We start from the raw sequence: 16,410 nt of genomic DNA, 5'->3' as shown, positions 1-16,410 counted from the left end.
GAAAGTAGTTCGAGGTAAGTACTCCGTGTTGGAACAAATCACAAATTTTTTGTAATTTGTATTTTTCCTAACGGTACTTACCTCGAACTACTTTTGGGTAATGGCCCACCCTTCCTTCCCCGAGTGCCTTACTGGACTTCTTAAGAACCTAAGCTACCAAGAACTTACTGGAGGTCGAGACCTGAGAAAGCATGCTCCCTGACCCGGGGTTAGCCTCAGGTCAAGTATCACTCCGCTTGAGGTTAACCCTCACAGAAAACGGGAGTAGGGTAAACTACACAAAACTCTGGTCGGTTGGGAGGAGATCCCAGATACTCCTAAGAAAGTAGTTCGAGGTAAGTACTGTTATTAAAAATACAAATTACTTAAAATTTGTGATATTCCTATTTCTTTTAAACTGAATATGCTTACTTAGACATTCATATGCTATCTCTACAAACCACATAAGTTGCTCAGGCTGCTATCTCTCTCTCTCTCTCTCTCTCTCTCTCTCTCTCTCTCTCTCTCTCTCTCTCTCTCTCTCTATGTATCACGTAGTGAGGTGTCAAGGTGTCTAGCTACAGTCAAACACTGCACAGGGAAAACCCTGGTCAATAACCAAACCAGAGGTCGGACTCACCTCCCTCCTAACGGGTGAGTCATCCATATAAATAGCGTAAGGTTTATTATTGCAGGAACAAATGACAAATTTGGAAGCAATTAGTATTTCTCTTAAATAATACAAACCTGTAGCTATATTTATAAATTGTCCTGCCATCATCTGTCCCGCGATAAGTCCTTCCTGTGATAAAAATGTGATTTAATTCACTGATATGTGAGTAGATATAGGTGGCTGGGTACCCCCCAGCCACCCCCTACCCTCCCCACTATAGTGGTGGGGTAGGGTTGCCACCTCACATTAAAGTCTTAATGGCTAACTTTCAAACTTCACCGAAAGATAATCCATATAAATAGCTACAGGCTTGTATTAGTTAGGAAAACTACGAATTACTTCCAAATTTGTCGTATTAGCAATATTGATGTAAAAAATATGTACAGAAATGTAAATAAAGTGATTGATAAAACCCATAGACCATAGATAAAAGTTGAAAGAACTGGTCAACATGGCGGTGCCGATACACCATGCAAGGCTAAATACCCTTCAGGATAGTTACTTCAACTGAAAGGAGGACAGAAAGCTTGGTTTTTAAATATAAAACTTACCCGCTGGTTATATAAGAATGGCTAAAGTCCCTGGACGCCCGGCAGGAAATTCAAAATCTCGCGCGGCTTATCGCAGATATGCCAGGTGTACACTAGCGCCCTCGCGGTACTACAGGTAGAACTATACCAAACCACTTCAGATTTTCTCTGCCGCCATAGCTGGCTGTACTATTGGAAATTCTCTCTCGTTTTCTTACTCTGTTTGGACGTTATTTGGTGATGTACTAACGTTTTTTGAGTTTGGGCTTTCGCTTATTTGTTTTATTTGATCTGTGATCCCGTATTTATAAATTAAAAGGTAGAATTACAAGGTTTTTCAACCTATTTTAAACCTCACGAAAGCATAAAGGCGGGATGTAAACCTTTCGTCCATTGATGACGTCACAGCCTATTCCGTAGGCTAAAAGTCTGTCGTGCTTTTCACAAAGAATGATAAGTGAATACAGTACTTTCTTTTGAAGTATTAAGTTATAAACTAAATTAAAGGATTATTATTTTGACGAAATTTTATCCTTTTAATAGTGTTTTATTTAAATAATCTTTGATCTATTTGCAAAAATTAACTAGCGTTCAGTTCATTTTTGTTACGCAGTTGTCAGTTTCGTTACAATATTACAATATTTTGTAGCGATTTTTATGAATAGTACATTCTTCTTACTTCTCAAGTTTTTAAGTTGTATTATATAAAAGGAACATTTTATTTTGCAATTAATTTGTCCTTTCAGTATTTTTCCTTAGTCAGAGATTAAAGGAAGTTAGAGTTCAGTTAATGTTTATACGATGCAGTATTCTTTACAATCGATGTAGCGCACGATTCTATGTATCGTTGTTTCCTTAGTGGTTTTTGGAATACTAAAATTGTTCGTATATCAAGTGTAAATGTTCTAATGAATACGAGTGATGATTCGTTTTTTATTGGAATCCCTTAATTTAAGGGTTTATTTTAATTTATAAATATTATATCTACTGTATTAAGGTAATATTTAGTATTTAATATTTGGTTGCATTTTTATGGGATTCAGTGACTTTTCATTCCCATTCAAACAATTGACAGAATTGTAAGTCTCTCTAAGAGTTCATTTCGTTTGAGAGAACGTATACTTTGGTTTTTAAATAATTGTGAAACTATCTTTTTACCAATAAGTAAAATGCAAATTTTTTAGTGCTAAATTATGCAGTGAATTTTATTCAGTGGTGAGTGCTTCTATTTGGACCTGTCGTTATCCTAGCCTTAGACCTCTGTCAAGCTCCCGGACCCAGGGGAGAAGTTAAGTCGAACAGCGAAAGGAATCGAGAGGGTAGCCAGGCTTTACAGTCTTTTAAGACCCGAACAGAAGTCCTCTCGAGCGTTTTCTGTCGATCCTCAGAATGCTCACCCTCGCTATAGATAAAGCCAGGTATTAGTCTTTTCAAACATTATACGCGGGCTTCAGGCGCTAAGCTGAAAACAAAATTAGATTCGTTCTGTGTATTTACGTTTCATGCGGCGCGGACTTAGTGCCGTCGCCTCCACCTGATAGTTGTCGTCTCCCGACAGTGGCAAGCGCTAGGGATCGACGAAGATAATGCTGAATACATTTCCCCTAAGGTTGATTCTGATCTTTGCTGTTAGGCGTGAAACAGCAATTATCTTCGTTTTTGCAGTCTTACCAGCCTGCCGTTGTCAGTGCTGTTGGGTGTCACGATTCCGGTCTTGACACGGTCGCACAGGCGACGTGTCTTCAACGGCGATGACTCATTGTCGCACAGGCGGCCTACCAGCCGCAATGTTCAACGGTGGGAGGAAGTGGATGCATCACTTCGATTACCTGCTCAACGCAAACCGACCGTTCATAGCGCCTAGTATCAGTCTATTCAGGCGCGTCGACGTTCGCCAGGCAGCAGAGCATGCTACCAAGCTACATGACAGACAGCAGAGCCGGTGAAGCGTCAGCGGAACGGTGCAGCAACGGAAGCGGAGCGTCAACGGAACGGAGCGTCAGTGTGGATGCTTCAGCGCCAGTGTAGGCGCTTCAGCGTCAGTGTGGACACTTCCGCGTCAGTGTGGACGCTTCAGTGTCAGTGTGGACTCTTCAGTGTCAGTGTGGACACTTCAGCGTCAGTGTGGACGCTTCAGCGCCAGTGTGGAAGCTTCAGCGCCAGTGTGGAAGCTTCAGCGTCAGTGTGGACGCTTCGCTACCTATGACAATAGACTTTGATGTCTACCTAACCATGATCGTCTAGCGTTGGGTTATTCTTGCTCCAGGCGCTATATTAAGAAATAAATCTTAACTAGAAAGATATTACATTCTCCGACCAAGGCCTGCTGGGCTAACTCTTGGTTGAGAGAACTAGAATTAAAACCTCTAAGCATTGAGGTCTGAATTCAGAATCCTAAGAATCAAGACATCTCTTCCTAGGATAGAGTATTGTAGGAGGAAGGGAATAACTTTTAGAAACCCATGAGAATTTTTCTGAAGTTTCCCTTTCATTTTATATCTGCTGCTCCTCGTTTCGTCTCTAGAGTTTTCGCTAGTTGAGTTGATGGTGTGTCTATTCATTTTATTTTTATTACTAGCCAGGCTACAACCCTAGTTGAGAAAGCAAGATGCTTTAACTCAATGGGCTCCTATAGGGAAATAAGAAAATAAATAAATAGATAAATTAACATTAAATCTTTCTCAGAGAAATGGCGAACCTTACTGTAGAGGTTGATGCAGCGCCTGCAGCTGCAACAGCAGGAAGTGCATTATGGCCTTTATGAGAATAGAGTGTAAGAGTATATCTCCCACCACGTGCAGATCTTTTATGATTTAATGTATTATGTTTTAAAACGCTCTTGTTTAGTGACTCGTAAACATAGCACAGTGCACTGGAGGAGGTGTTTGTTCGTGTTCGTCTTACTCCTAGCTTTACACCTCTTTCTTACGTTCCAACCCCGGGGAGAAGGAAGGTCGGTAGGCTGAGGTACATTGCGGACCTTGTGCGTTAAACGTATATTCCACCGAGCAATCCTATTGATGCAGTCCAAGACGTTCCCTCTCCGCCTTGGAATGATGAAGTAAAGCTCTTTTCTTCGCCTACGGTTGTCGAACTATGATGTCACAACCTTGTGACATAGTAGCTTGAAAAGAGCGAAGTTGGAATGTCTTAAAGCGATCAGTTCGTCATTGCTATGGTATCATGGATCTTGTAACCTTTTTCGCGTAATAGGACGCAGTTCCCTGACGAGGTGACGTTCTTCGTTCTCCCTGTCTACTAGACTAGGAAGTTACTCGTCATGTATGCACGCGAACAGAACTTACCCTCGCAGCAGGTGTGTTGCGGTGCTTAAACGGGAAGCAATCAAGTTTGTTTTTTCTTCCACGAGAGAAGGTAAGTCAGACAATTCTCATATAATCCTGGCTCTTCCTCTGGAATCAGAAGCACATTCAGGGAAGAAGAGTTTGTCCTCGTCGAAGGACGCAAAACCTAGACTTGATAGTCACCAATCAATACGTCCAAGACCTTTCAGGAGTCATATGTTTTCTAGTAACTTATCTCGCAGTAACTGATGTTCGCCGGAAATTTTTTCTGTTGATAAAAGGCGACGTGTCAGCACCAAAATCGGGTAAGACATAATTCTTTGAGAGAGAAGGTGCTCAGTTTGCTTCTGTTCACACTTCTTCTCCTCCCCCAGTTTGGGGAAATGTCTAGTACTTTCTTCTGGGGTCTAGCGACTGCTGTTGACGGTATCTCACAACATTGGATACGTTTAGGTCGCGCACCTGCGCTGGAAATGTCATAAGGGGACTCCCAGGTCGCTCACGGGACTGTGGTTGATGATCTCTCATAGCCTTCGTTCACGCGTGAGTTGGCGCACACGCTGCCCCGCGAGTGTAGGTTTGGTCTGAGGTAAAAGAGGTCAATTTCATCTCTCTTTAGCGTTTACGATTCTCGGGGGGGAAAAATTTTTTTTCGCCTAAAAAAGTAAGGACTACCATAGACCAAAGGGATGGTTTTCTGTTATTATCAGATAGCATAGTTCTCCGATGCTCAGCAACGCTTCCTCGCAGAGATATGCTCGTGTTACAGGAAGCGTTAGAGCAGACGCTTGTAGCAGCGCAGACGCACACGCAGTCACAGACGCAGACGCCAGTTTGGTCGTATGTTGGACGCTGACAGTCAAAGTTGATCCTTTCAACAAGTTGTCCCATCTTTGCGGTCTGCGGGACACGCGACTACCACTCATGCGGACGCATGCTACACGCGGGCAATTCTTGGCAAACAGGTCAGTCTGAAATCCTAAGCAATCTAGATGCATGTGCCAGCCTGGACATATACTGGATAAGGTCAGTCAGGTTTTTTCCGCGTCATGATAGACTAACAGTTGCTCCTTTGCGCCACTGACTGGACACGATGCTGTTGCCTCCTGGCAGCACGCTGTAGATTTACAACAGGCGAGACGCACACAGAGAGCTGTATCCACTCGACAAGGTGAACGCATACAGCACGCTGGCAACTTACGGGAATGCAAGCACATGCGACATTATAATCGCATACTAGACGTATACAGTCAAGTCTTTTGCTCACAGCAGTATGGACAGACTGTTGTCTCTCCTTCGCGTCTCTCTGGCCTCGCAGCTAACGCTCCCTCACGTCAAGCTTTGGCTTTAAGTGTGTTGAACATTTGTTGGTACACACGATCAGGTCTTAACTTCACAGCATGAGGTTCACGTCGTTGATGCTTCTTTTCAGCAAGCGTAGCTTCAATATCGGTTTCTTGCGACTGATCTGGATGCGTTTTGGGAGGAGGTCTAGATCTTGACTCTCTCTCTCACAACATGTTGAGCATATACAGCAGGCTGGAACCATACTGGACTCATGCTGGGACCATGCTGGGTGCATGCTGGAAGCATGTCATCAGTCCTTTTTCCTGTGTCAGGATCACAAACGCTTTATTTTAAACTATCAAGCTTTAGGTCTAGGTGCCTCCAGTATTTCGGAAAACCCCTAAGATCTAGAGGATTGTTCGAAGGAGACAGCTGAGGCTATCGCTTGTACAAAGGACCTTTGCCCTCAAGGTTTTTCAACCCAAATAGGATGTTTTATGGAGTGGTGTAGAGCTAAAGCCGGCTCTTCATTTGGTAACTCTGACAAGTAGCCTATTTCTTCTTAGACCTTAGAATAAAACACATTTTTTCCTCCTCGACCATCAAAGGGTACAGGAGTATGCGGGCAGCTGTCTTCAGATGCAGAAGATTGGATCTATCAAATAAAGACCTTATAGATCTTCTCAGATCATTTGAGATGACTTGGAAGCGTCAGCAAGATTCGCCAGCCTGAAATGTAGGGGTCGTTTCTGGAATTTCGCGGTAGTGACAGATCCGAGCCTTTTCACTTGGTTTCTTTTTTAAGGCCTAACTTTGGAGACTTTCTGAGTAAGTCTACCATAGTTGAGAGTCAGTGAAGTTCGCTCTTTTAGCAAGAGCATGGACTTCACAATGGTTAAGCCATAGGCGCCTTGCAACCAGGATTCTTGGTCATTAACAAACGTCGTTCTCATCCATGGCCTAAATCTTTTGGGATCACTATCCTCTCGAATTTGGTTTGTAAAGGGCTGAGAAGAGTTTTTTGCCCTGTTAAAACGATGAAGTTTTATCAGGACAGGACCAAAGAAGTTAAGAGTCTATTCGTGACTCTTTGGTGCACGGTCAAGAAGCCTGCGCTATCTATGTCTAAAACGCTCTATCATCTGGTATAGACTTTAATTACAAAGGTTCTTTCTCACTGTTGTGTGACAGATCATAAGATGTCGAAAGAGTAAAGACTCATGAAGTTAGAGCTGTAGGAGCTTCTGTAACTTTTAAACTAAACTGTTCTCTGCAAAACATCGCGTATACAGCCCTGTGAAGGGGTAATCCTGTATTCGCCTTGCATTACTTATACCGTATCCAGTCTCTTTATGAGGATGTCTACATTTTGAGATCACTCGTAACAACGAGTGCAGTAGTAGGTGAAACATCCACCACTACATTTCCCTAAATTCCTAGTACCCCTGTTCTTCTCTTGGAACTCTTATATATGTTTTTTATGATTGTACGTGAAGATTGGTCGGCAATCTTTGATCTAGTCAGGTGGTCATTTTGTTCCTAGAGAGCACCCGGAACAAGGGTATTAGTTGAGGTCCTGTCATATTATAGGTTATTGATCCGTTTGACAGCTCCTAGAGATCATCAGCCCCCTGGGGGGACTGCTAGATGTTCTAAGGATAGCAGACAAAATGAGGCAGAGCAATGCTGTCAGCTTCCTTATCAGGTGAGAACCTCTTTAAGTTGTTTATGTAACTCTTAAGTGAATTTCCAATTATGTAGCTGTCTCTGACCCGCCACCAAGTGTGGCAATCAGCCATTCTTATATAACCAGCGGGTAAGTTTTATATATTGAAAATGATATTTTCATAATAAAATAAATTTTTTAATATACTTACCCGCTGGTTATATAAGTTAAAAACCCACCCTCCTCCCCTCTAGAGACCATGGGGCATGGAAAATCTGAAGTGGTTTGGTATAGTTCTACCTGTAGTACCGCGAGGGCGCTAGTGTACACCTGGAATATCTGCGATAAGCCGCGCGAGATTTTGAATTTCCTGCTGGGCGTCCAGGGACTTTGGCCGTTCTTATATAACCAGCAGGTAAGTATATTCAAAAATTTATTTTATCATGAAAATATCATTTTGAAAAGAAAAGTGAACAGACAAGTAAAAGTCAACATTTTGATAAACCACCAGGCATCCATGGCCCTTCTATTAAGCCTGCCCAATACACCATTTCAAAAAAAGAAGAAAAAAAAATTAATTATAGTATGCCCAAGTGATAATGACTGGCTCTTTCTCTCATCTTACCCTCTTTTCGGGAACAGCCCCTACGGTGCACTGCAAAGCTGGCCTTCCGCTGTCTGCAGGTAAAACCATTTCCCTTTTGCAACTGGGTATAGAGATATATACTTTTTATGTCCCCATACCCTCTGGCGAGGTGGGATTGGGTAACATCTATGGTTGATTCAAAGATTCCTACGTTTCCAGGAACTACCTAGACTAGTCCCATAGCTAGTATCACACAATCACACAGATTGCTCAGGACGCTAACCGTACTTTGCACGGAGTTTAGCGAGGTGTCAGGGTTTTTCTCCCTGTTACTTGCTGAGCACATACAGGAAAACCCCATGTCAAAGATCAGCCAGTTTGTTTGGACTTCCATCTCCCTAAAGGGGGTGTCTTCCGTAATGAAGAGCGTGAGGTTTGTATTCTGGTGGAGGAACAAATAACAAATTTGGAAGTGATTTGTATGTTTCGTACCCATACAAACCTGTAGCTCTTTATACAGCATGGCCCACCTTTCCCTATCCCAAATAAGTTGTCCCTGCAAGAAAAAGTAATGATAGTACACAGGTATGCGTTGTGTGCGCTACCCCTCTCACACACGGACACACACACACTATTCTAGCTATTGGTGGGGTAGTTACACCTCACTAAAAGTCTTTTGCTAATTTCAGCTTCTCCAAAAGTATATTCCCTAATAAAGAGCTACAGGTTTGTATGGTTAGGAAAAATACAAATTGCTTCCAAATTTGTCATATTAAGACTACCAAGGAAATGTGAAAAAATGTATATGAATGAAGGTAGACCAGATGGGATTTCCGGCCGGAAATGTGTAAAACAAGTGATGGGAATTCATTTCAAAACTAATCTTAAACTTATGAGAGGAAAAAAAATATATTAAATGCTTATGGTGATGGATTTATTTTAGGCAAATCGTCATTTCAAAGTATTAGTTTCTCATGTACTGTACTTTGAATATTACTCTGTATACAGTAGTTTACATCAGGTAATATTTATAAAAATCTTTTTGTTTTTACAGATGCACCACTTAATTTATCCAAGCCTCGAAGTCATGTGGAAAAGTAAGGGATTCAATACGGACCAAAGTTGTGTATAACTTACACTCAGCAGAACCAGTGCTTCAGGCAAATACGGATTAGTAACAGGACTTGACTTTTTCTTCTCTCTTCTTCTTTCTTTCTGGAGAGACTTAGACATTTACAGAATGTTGTGTGTAGTTGTAGGCTATGTAAAGTACAAAACATTCTACAGCTTGGTTTTTGTACCTAGCAGTGTGTTTTTTTATTTTTTTTATTTTGTGGCATCTTGTAAGTAACTTATGCACTAACAAAATTACAAGTGAGCAGCTTGCTCTGTATATATATATATATATATATATATATATATATATATATATATATATATATATATATATATATATATATATATATATATATATATATATATATATATATATATATATATATATATATATATATATAGATATATATATATATATATATATATATATATATATATATATATATATATATATATATATATATATATATATATATATATATATATATATATATATATATATTTGTTATTCAAACAGGATATTCAAATAATTGATAAAAGAAATTAACTACATAACTAATAATCACGATTTTATAACTAATCCTGTAACCACCTGTAACTGACGTGGTAGCCACAAAGACAATTCAAGTATTGTTTTTTTATGAAGGGTATTACTGTTTTCAAGTAATCTATTAATAGTTCATTATACAGCACATTTTTAAGAGCTGGTATTTTCATATTGTGCAGCACATTTAACCTCAAGCAGACATTTTTTGTTGTCTAATTTCATTTGGATCATGGAGTTACGATATTTTATATGCATATTTATGTGACACACTCTCTCTCTCTCTCTCTCTCTCTCTCTCTCTCTCTCTCTCTCTCTCTCTCTCTCTCTCTCTCTCTCTCTCTCTCTCAGTTTACTTTTTTTACAATTTTGACAAAAATGTATTTCATTGAGAGGAATTTTTTTACACCTACAGTAGTTTTACTGATCACATAGCTCTGGATTAGAACTTCAGTCATTAAATTATAAGAGTTTTACCTTCGGGAATGTGGACCTTTTGGTATTTTGCAGTGTCTGTTACATGAAATTATTTATTTAAAAAACTTATGATGGTACAGCTTTTTATTTATATAAACTACTGTACTGGCTAATGCATGAAAAATTGACTTTTTTCAATTTGGGCATGGTAATTATTTTGCCCATTATAAAATGCTGCAGTCAGTATCTCCTAATGACCATAAATGTTTGTGATTTTTTGTTGCCACCACATATTGGATAAGGCCTCCAACTTCCTGCACCTTTTAGGGGCCAGACCTTCATTTGCATCGTAATGTTTTAAACTGCTGGTCTTAATGTCATTTGAGTAATGAAGCCAGAATTACAGAAAATTTAGTCCTGAAAGTATTAAAGGCAAAGCCAAAATTATTTGAAGTTTTGCAAAGTTTAGATGTATACTCAAAGTTAATATATATATATATATATATATATATATATATATATATATATATATATATATATATGTGTGTGTGTGTGTGTGTGTGTGTATGAATATATATGTATATATACTGTATATATATATATATATATATATATATATATATATATATATATATATATATATATATATATATATATATATATATATATATATATATATATATATATATATATATATATATATAGCTTAATGGTAAATGAGGAGTCAATATGAATGCATGAATATCCATGTATACCTTAAGGGGACCGTCCGCCATGCCATGAGTTTTTTTTCTGATTATTCCAAATACACAATTTCTATTTGTTTTGGACATATATGATACTTTCATCATATTAACATTAAAAGTAATTTGATCAAAAACATTTTGATATATTAGTAAAAATCATGATTTAAAAAAAAAATGGTACATTTTTCTCCTCTAATGTGACACCAATTGTTTTGAAAATCATACCGTCAAAACTTCTTTATAAATCGAATAATTCTATGTGACAGAATTTTTATATTCCTTTTTCTTTTTTTTTAATGAATTTTTTCTCATTTTTTTTCTTTTTTTAATGAATCTTTTCCTAATTTTCTTCGACTAGACGTAAAATATTCGTGAAAAAAAGAGAAAATGGAAAATCGAAATTCTGATACACAAAGTTGTGGGATTTTTTGTTCTTTTTAATGATATCTTTCTCTCTAAATACATGAGAAAAATATACCTAAGTGTGAATAAGTATGTTTTTGAGATATGAGCTCCCAAAGATTTGCAACAAATTTTTGCTTCTTTTCTTGAAGAAATCTAGATAACATTGTTATGATAACCTTACTTTGTACTTTTATCTTTTATTCCTACATAAACGCACCCTAAACGAGGTATTTAAACCCTAAGTTTACTATTACACTTGGCGTAGGGGGTTCATGAGTTGACAGCGGCCTCTCATTGTTGCCAGAGTTTTAGTTAGCATGGTTCAGCTTTGTACTCTTATTTATGTTTTCCTCTCTTCTTGGTTCTTTTTTCTTGCTCTCTGCTTACTTTTTGTTCTTTCTATGACCATAGGTAACATTGGCCTTGCTATAAAGTTCCTGTGGACATTGTGAAAACACAATGTACATACAAACTGCAAGTAAACAAACACATGCATCATAACTTCTATGTGTCTTTGGAAACTCTGTCAACTGTTCTCATAGCTCGTAGTTTTCGTTCACCTACCCTCTACCAATGCCTTCCATCTCTGCCAGACGTACAAAAATCGCTATATACAGTATATGCAAAAATAAACACACAAAGATGATTCTGTTGAACTGTCATGCAGATGATGCAGTAAGGATGGCGTCATCATTTAAAGACCGCTATATCTTCATTATTTGTAAAAATAACTGGCTGAACTTCTGGAGAGCATGTACGATATGTATCTGCATGCATAGAAACAATAAAGTGATTTTCAATTTCTGAAAGTTGTAATGTCAAAACACCATGGCAGACGGTCCCCTTAATGATTAAAAGGCCTTTTTACTGACCTGTTCAGTACTTTTTTATTATTATAGATATCCAATTCCAGAAATTCATGTAAATTTAAACCTAAGCATTGTGAATGTTTATAAGTAATTTTATACTGTGAAGTACTTGCGATGAAAGTCATTTTCCTACCTATTATAATTTTACCTACCTGATAATGCAATTTTTTTATTTGTCATTCAATCGAAACTCAAGATTTTATGGAAGAAAAAAGTATTTTCCCAAATTTAAATAACTAGAATTCATTAAAAGATTTCAGGTTATGTACAGTAATGTAGTATACTACTGTATATACAAACAATTTATACATGTCGCAAAATTTGATTTTAGGATTTTTTTTTTTTTAATGTAAAAACATTTTTTTTCAGAAGTACATCATAAATTTATACTATGTTATTTGGTTTATTGATACATATTTCTTAAAGTTTGATTGTAAAAACTGTTCTAAAAAATGAAGCAAATCTTCTCGGCCATAAGCTTAAAATATAACTTATATTTTATAAAGAGGCCTCAAGTAGCATTAATTTTGAGCAAAACTTGTATGAATATGAATGACTACCATTGAATACTACACCCCATTGTCACAGAATCCACTGTGATCATGGGACTAACAAATCCTCCCACAAAGTTGATGCTTAGATGTTTACAGCAGTTTATGGGGATGTGATGAGAGCAATAATAAGTTCTGTTTAGCCTTAGAAGCCAAAAGATTCAGTAATTAAAATGGAACTATATTTTAATTGAGTCTTGCCAAACGTTCGTTGTTCTACAAGTTTTGAGAGCAGAGATTTGGTTGACAAGCTTTGAAATTAGAGGATTAGTACTAGATTTGTATGCTGAGCCTTCCCCTTATCTTGTTTTCTACTACTATAACTGGTCATTTTTGCCTTGTCAGTGACAATGTTGACATCTTATTATTTAGTTAAAGGGTGTTTTGCCTTTTTATCAGTCTTTTGGACATATGGGGATTTCTATTAAGTTTTTTACTAGATTATATAAGGTTTGTGTTCCGTGTTCCAAGTTAGGATATTGTTTAGTCAGTAACGAGACTTAGACATAGAGGATTAAGTGGCCCACTTACGATTTCTATTGCCTATGGAGGGAAATATATACTACAGGAAAGTTATGATGAGATCAAGGATTTTTTTTAGATTGTGTTTGGTATAAAGCCTGAATATAGCAGCAGGAGAAGGTGAAGAGAATAAATCATGGTACTCATTCACAGGTATTAGCTTAGCTAGATACAGACTATAGTCTGTAATACATCTTCTCGTTCTGATAGCATGAACAATTCCCTTTTGATGTGAATTCTGTTCAATCTAAGGCTTCTATTTCTCCCAAACTGTTACAAATTTCCATTGCTTGTTCATTTTTAAACATAATCTAACAGGTCCTTCACATTTAGAGTTTGACCTTTTTATACCTGAAATAGAGATAAAATTTTCTATTTTATCTAAAATTATACGGGAAACAATGTCTAAATATTTCAATTCAGGTGTTTCTGGATGAAGTAGCATCAGTGACCTTGAGGTAGGCCAACCTCATACTTTACCTGTATTAGGAGAGAAATAAATAGAAGAGCCTAACACTATTTATTTAAGAAATTTATCTTTTGCATGCTGTATCTAGCCTAATTAGCTATGATTATCAGAGTAAACGAAAGAGGCAGGATGGCCATGTAGCCAAGATGATTTTGAAATTTTTTAGTCAAGAAAATTTACTACTACTACTACTACTACTACTACTACTACTACTACTACTACTACTACTACTACTACTACTACTACTACTACTACTAAAAGCAGGATTCTGTAAGTTCAACGGTGTCAACAGAGAAAATAGCCCAGTGGAAAAGAAATAAGGAAAATGTACTCCAGAGGCTAGAGTAGTAAGTGCATATAGCACTGAAATTTTTACATTTGGAGCTCAGAATTGTATGTATTGCAGTAAATTTTACTTATCATGAAAAGTTAATCACCTCTGTCCAGGTAAGTCACATTTTAGTGCTTGTTAGATTTGTTTCAGTTCCTACAGCAAGTTATGATTACTATGTTAGAACTGTTAAAGATAGTAAGTCTCCTGCTACTGCTACATTGTTTTGCAGATTCTCACGATTGTGCAAACCATTCCAAAGATGAGCCCTTATTCCCGGTGTTATTATCATAGTTCCACTCCTTGCCAATTAGCATGGGGAAGAAGAGGCTAGCACAAAAGTATTCACACCACAGAATGCAAGAATGTTGAACCTAATGTCACAAGTTCTCACACCCCTGCTGTTTTAGTTATGATCATCTCACAACATTATTGGTGATCACAACTAAGTATATCATGCAACCTTCAAATTAAAAGCACTGTTAATGTTTTTATTAATAATGCTGGAGTCTCATGCCAAAAGTGCCTCTGATTTTTGCCCCACCATTCCTTAGATTCTTGCGCTGATTTTGCTACGGTATCTGGTTTTTTGTGTCACTGGTGTATATAATACTTATGTCTTTGAGTCTCTTGCCACTAGCTCCTACAAATCTGATAACATTTATCATTAAGAAATCCAAGCTTGGGAATCTGGTACCTCAATAATGGTCCCATTGACGAATCTTCATGAAATGATGGGAAAATTTTCTTGTCTTGAATCTTCCCCAGTGGTAGAATATGTAAACTTATTTTACTGGTCAATTTACCCTAACAGCAGACTCCCGGTTTGTTCAGAGGATAGGTAAAACATTTTGAAATTAAGTTCCCTTTTTCTGACATCAGATGTAATTTTTATTCTCTGTTGGCAGAATCCAGGAGTGATACCCAGTGGTTATATAAAAATGTGAAACATTTGTATTATTACTAGCCATGCTATGTCCCAATTTGGAAAAGCAGGATGCTAAAAGCCTGAAGGCTCCAACAGGAAAAGCAGTCCATTGTGAGAAGGAAATAGAGGAATGACTACTAAACTATACATTATATGAGAAAAAAAACTTGAAATATATGTATGTCAGTAACAATGTTAAAATAGTAGACCAGTAATACATACATCCCTATTGCATTTTCTTTAGTTTTCTAATCCATTACAACCTGTAATTAAGCCTGAAAAATTCCAAAGCTATGAAAAAGTACAGTACAGTAGTTCAATGACAGCAGAAAAAGAGAATATAAACCCTTCCCTTTCCAAACCAGCCCCTTTGACCACTGACTTTGAAATCTAAAAGAAGCAAGTATTGTCACACAAGTGTGGTTCCTTCTTTGAGTGCTTCTCATTTTGAGGATCCCAGCTTCATTCCTTTAATTGACATTTCAAAATGAGAGGTGAGGCCACGAGTAGGAATTTTTTGGTCACCTAAGTTCTCAGAAGCCTTGTGGATGATTAAAGAATATTTTCAGTGGATTCCTCATTAGAAGCTAATATATCTTGTAAAGTCTTCTTTCTAATTTAGTTCTTTTGATGAAGACAAAATGGTCATAAATATTGTCTTTCCTAAAGTTATTTTTATAAATATTATTACTAGTTAAGCTAAAACCCTAGTTGGAAAAGCAGTATGCTATAAGCTCAAGGGCTCCAACAGGGAAAAATAGCCCATTGAGGTTATGAAATTGATGTGCTACAAGAGAAGCAATGAACGATTAAAATGAAATATTTCAAGAACAATAACATTACGATAGATCTTTCATATATAAACTATAAAGAGAGATTTATGTCAGCCACTTCAACATAAAAACATTTGCTGCAAGTTTAAACTTTTGAAATTCCACTGATTCAACTACTGTACCTGATTAGGAAGATTATTCCACAACTTGGTCACAACTGGAACAAAAACTTCTTGAATACTGTGTAGGCATGACTATTAGAATTAACTGAATACCTAGTAATTCGAACGGGATGGTACTGGCCGGGAAGATCTAAATGCTAAGGATGGTCGAAATTATAAAGTCTTATGCAACACGTATAACGAACAAACTAACTAAATGATGGGGCCAGAAATTGATATCTATATCACGAATAACAAATTCAGTAGAATGTTAGGTCCCGTCCAACAAAATGTCAAAATGTGAAAACTGGTTTAGAAATCAACAAATTTTACTGAACATCATGTTAAAACTCGCCAAAGAACACAATTTATAACGTGGAACTTGAGAGTTAGAAATCGGCAAATAATACTGTATGAGTTAGAAAATTACGTTAATGAAGCATATTTACGATATTCCAGTCACCTCGAGAAGTTGAGATCAGCTAACAACAAAACCAAAACTAAAGTAATCAGTCATTGCTATTGTTATAGTACTGTACACCAAGTTGATAA

General features: G+C 37.3%; 1 protein-coding gene across 1 annotated transcript in view; it reads left to right on the top strand.

Annotated features, from left to right (window-relative positions):
• Positions 1–9,431, top strand: part of LOC137646442 (uncharacterized) — a 112,555-nt gene extending 103,124 nt beyond the window's left edge. Inside the window, exon 3 of the mRNA XM_068379541.1 lies at positions 9,081–9,431. Coding sequence (XP_068235642.1) covers positions 9,081–9,127 — 47 coding nt within the window. The 3' untranslated portion in view covers positions 9,128–9,431. The remainder of the gene's footprint in view (positions 1–9,080) is intronic.
• Positions 9,432–16,410: the final 6,979 nt, after the last annotated feature.

The sequence above is a fragment of the Palaemon carinicauda genome, chromosome 9 (genome assembly GCF_036898095.1).
Source record: "Palaemon carinicauda isolate YSFRI2023 chromosome 9, ASM3689809v2, whole genome shotgun sequence".
Lineage (NCBI taxonomy): Eukaryota > Metazoa > Arthropoda > Malacostraca > Decapoda > Palaemonidae > Palaemon > Palaemon carinicauda.
Note: the sequence above shows the minus strand (reverse complement) of the source record. Positions and strands in the feature narration are given on the sequence as shown.